The sequence below is a fragment of the Pygoscelis adeliae genome, unplaced genomic scaffold (genome assembly GCF_000699105.1).
Source record: "Pygoscelis adeliae isolate BGI_AS28 unplaced genomic scaffold, ASM69910v1 Scaffold308, whole genome shotgun sequence".
Lineage (NCBI taxonomy): Eukaryota > Metazoa > Chordata > Aves > Sphenisciformes > Spheniscidae > Pygoscelis > Pygoscelis adeliae.
The window spans coordinates 3821749-3830831 of NW_008825306.1; the positions used below are offsets into that span (position 1 = coordinate 3821749).

Genomic DNA, 9083 nt, shown 5'->3' on the forward strand with positions numbered 1-9083 from the left:
GAAAGAACAGACTGGGTTCATTTGGTATTTACATGTATTTCACCGCAACCTGGAAGATGGGAAATAAACTCATACCGGAGGACTACAGAATTTTTCTATTGTTTGTCCTTTAAGGCAAAAGCTGCCTGTCATCTTTGAGCAGGACCTAAAACAAAGGAACACAAACCCTTAGGGTTAGAAATTGGGGGGTTTAAACATGGCTATAGCTAAAAACTGTGTGAAAAGTAACCATGAGAACTACATCTTAAACCCAACGTAATAAGTATTTTCTTCTCAGTGATTCAGCTTCTTGCAGTGATACATTTTATTGCAATTACCCCCCACGTACAATTCTGTGGATTTTCTTGTTCAAATTGTTTCATTTGGCAATTAGTACAATATTGATATTATGACGGATTTTGCTTTTATTATCATGATCTATCATTTAAAACAAGCAGTAGTAGTCATAGTGATAAAAAGGACAAAAAACTTTGCCAATTTTTCATGAAAATGTAATAATTGTGCATGGCTGTGCATAGTGTGTACTGTAATTACTATTGGTTTAGAGCAACATTAAAAAAAAATACAGGTACTAATTTGGGATTTTCCCATTTTTTAAGTTCAGATCTGCTTAGCCCTGTTTGCACAGATGTCAGACATCTGCCTGTTCCTCACAGAAAAACAAGGCTCCCATTCTATCTTGGTTTTGTAGGATCAGCCTTTCCACACTCAGGTCAAATAACATTTGAATAAGCCAAAGCTTAGTTCACGCTCTTAGACAAAATTGTGAAGACAGCTCTTTCTCACCTTTTCCAAGGCTCTCCTTAACATTTTGCCCAGAAACCTGGTACAAAGTAGTGTGTCACAGTTTTTTTAAACTCTTGGGCATGTAATTTAGGATAACTCTGTACTCGTTTAACTCAGTTGAGGATCTGCCCTTGTAACAGTTGACAGGATCTCTTTCCTGAAAAACTGGAAACACTTCTTTCAGGTTGGCAGAGAAAAATAAGTTTCATACAGCTGAGTCTTAATAAGAATATCTTCCTTTTAAAGATTCATGATGAGAACCATTAGATTCTGCTAGGAAAATTATATGAACACAATTTGTTAACATTGTCAAGTATCTAGAACTGCAGAAAATGCAGACATACATCCTCAATGCCAAGCTCAGTGTGAAGATAGATTTATACATTCTTTGTTTTCTAAAGATATCTACAAAGTCATTTTCCTTTGTACACATGTTAGGTAACAAACACCTTTTCTTAGTCCATCAAATGCTCAGCATTAAAGAATAGAGGACTATTTTGCTCTGATCTTTTTTCTGAAGTTTCGTCACAACAATAAGTTTTCCACCAAAACAAAACTTGGCACTTGGGTCACATCTGATCATTATCGTCTCTGCTTATACTATATCTTTCTGCATTTATTAGACCACCTTTCTGCTAGTGGTATTGGCACCACCAGCTCAGGCCACTGCAGTCTAATACTTTTCAGTATAAAACCCACCCTGTTTTCTCTTTCATCTAAGGCAAGTGGGAAATTTTTGAGACTAATTTAAAGACAAGAGAAAACAAGAACGGATACCTTGCCTTAACTTAAAAATACGAAAAAAGAATTACACTAAGAAATCTCCGGGTTTCAAAGAAGCTTCAATTTTGCTTGTGAGTGTTTGGATGGGTGAGAGAAGCATGTTTTCCTCTCCATGGGAAAAATCAACTCAAATTTTCCTAAAATCAAAAGGCTTTGTAGGATCCATGTGTATCTGTTAAGAGTTTTGAAGATAACCGTACAAGCTTCTCCATCTCCTCACAGCTGCTAGTCATCTCTACAGAACAGTAAGGTATGCAGGTTTGGAGAGCAGAACCCTATTGCAATTGCTGTCCTGAGCTGCAGCTGTTGGTCTTGGTTACAGGAGCTTCTGCACTCTCACATAGAGGAACTGAAAGCATGAATACAGGGGCATGGATTCACACAGCCTAAATTCCACCTGGGATCCTGGACTGAGTATTTCCTCCTGGCTTGTCCCTACCCATTAGAGACATTAGGCTTAGGCTTTCGCTGGAATTCAGGATGTGAAAGACCACCCAGATTACATGAGGAAATAGTACCACATAAGGGAAATGCATAAAGGTGGGAAGCAGAAAAATTGCAGACAGACAGTTAAAAAAGGTATTGCAGTACAGGGGCTGGCTTCATTTCAGTGCTTGATTACTCACAACACAGAAACTGAATTTGCCAATATGGGGAAAATATTTAAAGGCACTAATGGATGATGGATGCCTAATGGGTCCCCCTTTTCAATGTGGTAAAGTGTACATTTGCCATATGTGCCTTTAAAGGGTTTCCTTTTTAATTATAGCTCAACCCCTAGAGGAAACAAACACTAGAATTTCCATGAAAATCAATGAGTATTTCAAGTCCTCAACAACGGTCAAGATCAGAAACTAAGTTAACAATATATTTGCAATTATGGTGTTGAGAAAACATATCCCTCCTCAAGTTCTGGATTAATTAGTATGGGCCTAAACTGATTGCACTTTCCATGGACTGAAGTGAAAGTCAGTGAAGTACTAGTTTTTAGACAGAATTGATGCCTTCCTAAAAAGAAAGGTTTTAAAAAAATATGTCAATAGATACAGCACTTCAAAAAACACAGAGAGAATCTATGACTTTCTGGTACAGACTACTGGTCAGGAAGTCAGTCATATAGTTATTAAATTAGGAAAATCATTTTGGTGAATGAATAGGAAACAGATGTCAAAGACAATGAACTTTGTCTCTCTGTTTAGGGTCAAAAACATATTATGTTGAGGCAATAAGTCACCATCATCACTAGCATAAATGCTGAAAGGAAAAGGATAATATAGAAAAAGTCAAAAATGTAGGAGAGAGACGTGTAACACTGGAAAGTCAAAAGCTGCAACTTTTCACTGTAAAGCCATAACCCTTAAAAAAAAAAAAAAAAAAAAAAATTTTTTAAACCTTTTTTCCCTTGCAACTTTTCACTGTAAAGCCATAACCCTTAAAAAAAAAAAAAAAAAAGATTGTTATACCTCTTTTACCTCTAGCCTACAAAGAAGAAAATCTTGGGCTCTGAAAGGAAGCACAAACCGGTCAAATTAAAGTTATATGCAGATCTAAGCAAGATCTTGAATAAACCTGATTCAGAGTGACTGGGATTTCTAGTGACCCAAATCCCAGCCTGCTGGCTCACATCACCTCTTTCCCCTCAGGCAGAGTGAGAAACTGGCAGCTAAATAAAATGGATCCAAAGTAAACAGACTGATCTCCACGCCATGTTCAGAATGGTAGGCAAGAGTGGCTCTTGTGCTGTACTGCACAGGGCAACACAATCTGATTCACTAGCCTTCTCTTTTGAATAAGCAAGATTCTCTGTTCTCTTTATATTTTATGTCTGCCTAAAGAGTCATTGAAATCAAAGTTACGAAGTGCTCAATAGGACCAAAAATATCAAAATTCCTAGAAAAATATAAATAAATAATTTCTAAATAAAAGCAACAAGAGCTCCTCTAGGAAGCTTATGAACCAGATGACTTTTCCTTAGACTAGTTTAGCTGAATGCGTTCTGATGTATCATTCAAGATTTACAGGCAGAACATGAGGAATCAAGTCCTGACTCTTTTTAATTCATCCTTTTCTATATTTTCGAAGAACAATTACCAAAGTTACTTGACCACAATTTCCATCAATAAGCATTCATTTTGACTTTGAGTCAGAATACAATCAGACATGAATCTAAAACCAGCCAAACAAAATAAATTATGGTGAACATTTCCTCAAATGTTTTACATTGCTTGTCAATTTATAACCAGGTTGCAGATGAACACATCAGTAAAACTACCTGTGATGAACTTTCAGTAATGATTTTAATAAGATTGGAAGCACAACTATTTGCACTTCAAAATTCTTAAGAATAGTGTTATGGTATGGCAATAAGAGATTAATGGAGATCTTGCAAAAAAGATAAATGGCACTACAAGAACACCAGAAAACTGGGGGGGATGGGGGAGAAATTATTTGAACCTATACTTTTGATAAATATTTATTTTTTTGCAGAAGAAAAATGCTCACTAGTTTGAGCTGTCATTATGCTAACCTATATCCTATTTTTCATATTATTAGTAATACATAATGTGGTAGTTTATATTCAAAAATAAAACCAGAATGTATATACCTCATGTATTTATCCAGAAATACACTAAGGTTACTATGGTTACGAAAAATCCATTACCTTTGAATACAGAATGAAAAAGTTTGACTTAAAGTGTGCACTATTTATTATAGCGATCATCAACAGCCTTCAGGAGGTTCTCTAACTGGATTCATTTTTCAGTGTCAAAACTGACCCACCACACCAGTAGCTTATGGCCTGTGCAAGGCAAAGAAATTTGAACTATATGAATTTTTAAATATGTTTTATACTAACTCAAGATGCAGAAATGGCTTTGAATTTTAAGGCCTTACATTAAAAAGAAAGTAGGGTCTTGGTACCCTTTTTCCCCGAGTTGTCCGATATGAAATGCTGCATTTTCACTTGTACCTACTACCATATACAAATTCTGATGGGTCCAGAAGGGTGCTTATGCTGTGCTATGATACTTCTAGCTCAATATTTTGGTTGGGTTTTTGTTGTTGTTGTTTGAATAATGTCTGAACAAATAACTTGGATACTTCATTAAACTACACCAATTACATTAAAATAGGAAGTCAGATTACCATGCTTCACTGTACTGCCAAGTAACAGTCGTTTACCTTCTCTGTAATAGTTTAAGAGTACTGATATAACTTGGTTATTGACACATTGCATAACTTATCAGAAGAAAACGCATTATTAGTTTATGCTTTTAACAAATGAATTAAACATGGGCTATTCAGGAAAGCAACACAGTGTCCCTCTAAAGAATATTTAAGGAAGACAGTAGGAAAAACTATTAAACCTGTACATAATATCTTGTCTTCAACAGCTTACAGTTTACTTGTTTTGAGAGCTAGATGGTATGAGATCAAAAAGTTGTAAAACCATTAGAAAGATGACTCAGGTGCTGTGAAAGAGGACAACACAGCACAAGATTTAGCTACACCACGGCGACATTAATTTCTGAGAGTCTCAACAGAGAGTTCTGTGAAGGATTCTTTAAAAAATTGAACCTGTCAGGGTTTCAAGTGCATCCAGCCCATTTTAACGTTATTTTTCTTTTCCTCTGAAAGGGGTCAGTCATATAATTATTCATAACAACTATGCAATACTCATCCGACATGCTACCTAGCAGAGAACTCACCTTTTACGACATATTTAGTTCCATTTCCAAAGTAAATTGGTACTCCATTCATATATAAAGTATATTGGGTGATAATACCATTTGGTGTTTTGGGTGGACTCCAACTCATCAGTAGGAATGTAGGAAAGGATATTGCTGTAGGTGACTGCACATCTTCAGGGGCTGGTGAAAAAAATGTAACATTATATTATATTTCCAAAAATAATAAATAATTTCAGTGAGCAGCTACTACCAGAATGATTTTTGGTAAAGTTGAAATTTCAGAAGAGATTTTATGCTTGCAACATACCACCATTTTGAGAACTCTCCTATTACATGTGAGGTTTCCTAGCCAAACAGAAACTTCTATGAAAGACAAGGATATACTCTTTGCTTTTTAGGAGAATAATTATGCCCGTGTAACTTTATCTTTCCAGATTGATAACACTGAGCAAAGGGAGGGGTACCTGATTTTAGTACAGTCCTTTTTTTAATACAAGTTATTTTCTCTTCCTTCATGTTTTTTTATTCCTAACTCAAAGTGATCATTCTTTCTAATCACAAATGCAGATGCTGTATTCTTAGGCACTACCCCTTATTTCAGACTTTTCATAATTCAATACACTTAGTAATGTTTGTTTAGAGTAGATTTTATGTATATAATATATGGGAAGCTGGCAATGGATAATAATTTAAAAGCTGAGTTCTCTCACTGTTCCAATGAGTTATATGTTAGAAGCACAAGCAATCCCACTGAATATCACAAGAGGAGCAGAACTTGGGCCTTAGTCTGGGAGGAATATCTTGTAATTTACAAGCTCTGTGCTAGCAATTTAAAACAATAACTAGCAGTGGCTGGCAATGTGAAAACAATATAAAGTAATGAATGTTTCAATAGGGAAACAGGGATAGCTGGAGGGTGTGATATGGTGTCTGTCTTCTGTATCATCAATTTATTGTTACTAAGAGCATGCAACAAGAGCATCCAAAAATAGAAACTCCACACATTGACTTTTTGTTCAATTCTTCTGAGGGTTAAAACACATGTTCCCCATGGCTTTATTTGATCTCGGGGGGGGGGGGAAGGGGGGGAGGAATCTATTCTTGCCTAAACCTTCCCAATCTGACAGCACATCTGAAAACAGTGGATGTTTTTCTCAGACATGTAAGGATTCCTGCTTTATTCACTAAGCTGAGAAAATTATTAGACATAAACAATTTTTTTTTAATTACAATATTAGACCAGAAAGAACTACATAATACTGTATTTCATGTTTACGTCACAGGGTCCATTAACCATTTGGCTACACCCTTTCATGGATAATGCCACCAGACAAACTCAGTCAGTTTATTTAGAACTTCCAAGAGGCGATAATTGGATTTTTATTTGATTGGTGCTGCTGGCAGTTGCTAACATGTTCACATCAAACCGCTGTTCTAGCAATGTTAGACTGCAATCTTCAGGACTGTCCTCATCAGGACAACACATTGCGTGACTACCTGCTTTGGCAGCAGTTCAACACTCCAGCATTCTTTTAATCATTATGGTTGTAATTAACATAACTTCATGCTAAAATTTTTATTTGTTTTATTGGTACTTGTCCTGGTTTCAGCTGGGATAGAGTTAATTTTCTTCCTAGTAGCTGGCATAGTGCTGTGTTTTGGATTTAGGATGAGAATAATGTTGATAACACACCAATGTTTTAGTTGTTGCTAAGCAGTGCTTACACTCGTCAAGGACTTTTCAGCTTCCCATGCTCTACCGACTGAGAAGGCTGGAGGTGCACAAGAAGCCGGGAGGGGGCACAGCCAGGACAGCTGACCCAAACTGGCCAGAGGGACATTCCATACCATGTGACGTCATGCTCAGTACATAAACTGGGGGGGAGTTGGCTGAGGGGCGGTGACCGCTGCTCAGGAACTGGTTGGGCATCGGTCAGCAGGTGGTGAGCAACTGCATTGTGCATCACTTATTTGGTATATTCTTTTATCATTATTATTATCTTCCCTTCCTTTTCTGTCCTATAAAACAGTCTTTATCTCAACCCACGAATTTTATGTTTTTTTCCCCCGATTCTCTCCCCATCCCACTGCGGGGGGAGTGAGCGAACGGCTGTGTGGTGTTCAGCTGCCTGCCCAGTTAAACTACAACAGTGCTGTATTACTACCTAGTTTACATGAGAAAATAAAACAAAGAACTTGCGGGGGGGTGGGATTTTGAAAACTACTCCACATCATGGAAGATTATCTACTGTCCTATAAATACATGTCAAAGTCTTCATTATTCTACTGGTGCAAATTTGGAGTAACTGATGATTTTAACTGAACTAACATGGCTTTAGGATGATAGAACCAAGAGATGTGGACTTTATGTTTAATTGAGAATGGAGTTAGATATGTCACAGATATTTTGGGAGGATTTGCTCCAGTTACTGACGTGTATTACTTATCAGCCTAGTCTCTAAAGTCAGAACTGTAATGTATTTTCTCTTTCTTCCTGCTCTAGTTCTTAATGTAAGCATAGAAAACTTTAATTTACACTCACAACCTTTAAGTTTGAGCACAACAACATGTAAAAGCGTTTAGAAAAAAAAGGGAAAATCTGAACAGTGATTAATAAATAACTCAATCGGCATTTGGAGGTTTCATCACACTGAAATAATTGTTGCCTATTGCTGGTGTTTAGCAGTTAAAAGAAACCATGGAAATCAACCGTTTGATTCTCAATTTCATACTGTGCCATACAATCAATTCTTTTTAGTCAGACTGTCTCTAGATTTACTTCTGAGCCATAGTAAAATGAGGAAGCTTTCATTAATCTTTCAGATGCTTCATATTAATGACAAGGCTCTTGCATGAACAATGTAACAGCAATTAAAAAGCCCATTAATCTGCATTACAGCTATTAAAGATGCATGTCATTAAAGGGTATGGAGTTTGATTCATTTTCGCACCCCCCCAAAAAATGGAGCAATTATGGTCTGGCAATGCACTTTGTCATCAAATTAGGTTGGGGTTTTCCAGCAAATGGCTTTGCAGCATTTAGCTCTTCTCCTGTTTTATTATTCATGACTGAAATGTGGAAGTCAAGACCTTTGAAATTACTTTACCTTCTTGTGGAGTGGAGATGTTCAATGCATGCAAGCTCTCAGTACAGCCAGCCAAAGTGCAAGCAGTTAGGGTTACAGCATAGTTTGTGAAGGGATGCAAGCCTGTCAATATGCCTGCAATAGAAGAAAGCAAGGTGTTACACATGTACAGTGTACAGACTGATTATGTACATAGACAGACAGAAGTAAAAAAAATAATGTTTTCTGTTACAGGCTTCCACTGTTACAGGCGGAAAAGAAAAATGATTTTAAGGTTTCATTCCTATTATGCCATGACTTAAATTTTGCAAAATAAATTAAGAATAAATGGTATTTTATTCCATTCTTAATACTAATGATGCAGCTAAGTTTCTTTAGTTGTGCTCACTATAACAGATACTACTTCAAGATTGAGGTGTGTATTTTAATATAACAATGACAATAAAGGAGTTTTTTTCTTAGTCCCTGCCTCACAAAGTTTTTTCAGTTATTCATTTTGTTTTTCCCAGGAATTTTCACTGTCTCCCAGAACAAAATTTTTTAATGCTTCCTCTACAGTGTTGGCCTTATTCATCCATAAACTGAAATCTCTTTTTTGTATGAAACATCCCACTTGTGTTCCATTACTTCAGTGGCAGCATATAGACCATACATTTGCTGTACTACTACAGTAACATAATTCAGGTGACACAGTATCCAAGGGTTTACCAGAAAAAAAGATCTGTAATCTTATGCT

General features: G+C 36.5%; 1 protein-coding gene across 1 annotated transcript in view; it reads right to left on the reverse strand.

Moving 5' to 3' along the window:
• The window catches only part of USH2A (Usher syndrome 2A (autosomal recessive, mild)), a 401100-nt gene that overhangs the window by 215237 nt on the left and 176780 nt on the right, over positions 1–9083 (reverse strand). The window contains exons 31-32 of the mRNA XM_009330219.1: positions 8369–8482; positions 5280–5441 (exon numbers count right to left, since the gene is read on the reverse strand). Of these exons, the coding sequence (XP_009328494.1) occupies positions 5280–5441; positions 8369–8482 (276 nt within the window). The remainder of the gene's footprint in view (positions 1–5279; positions 5442–8368; positions 8483–9083) is intronic.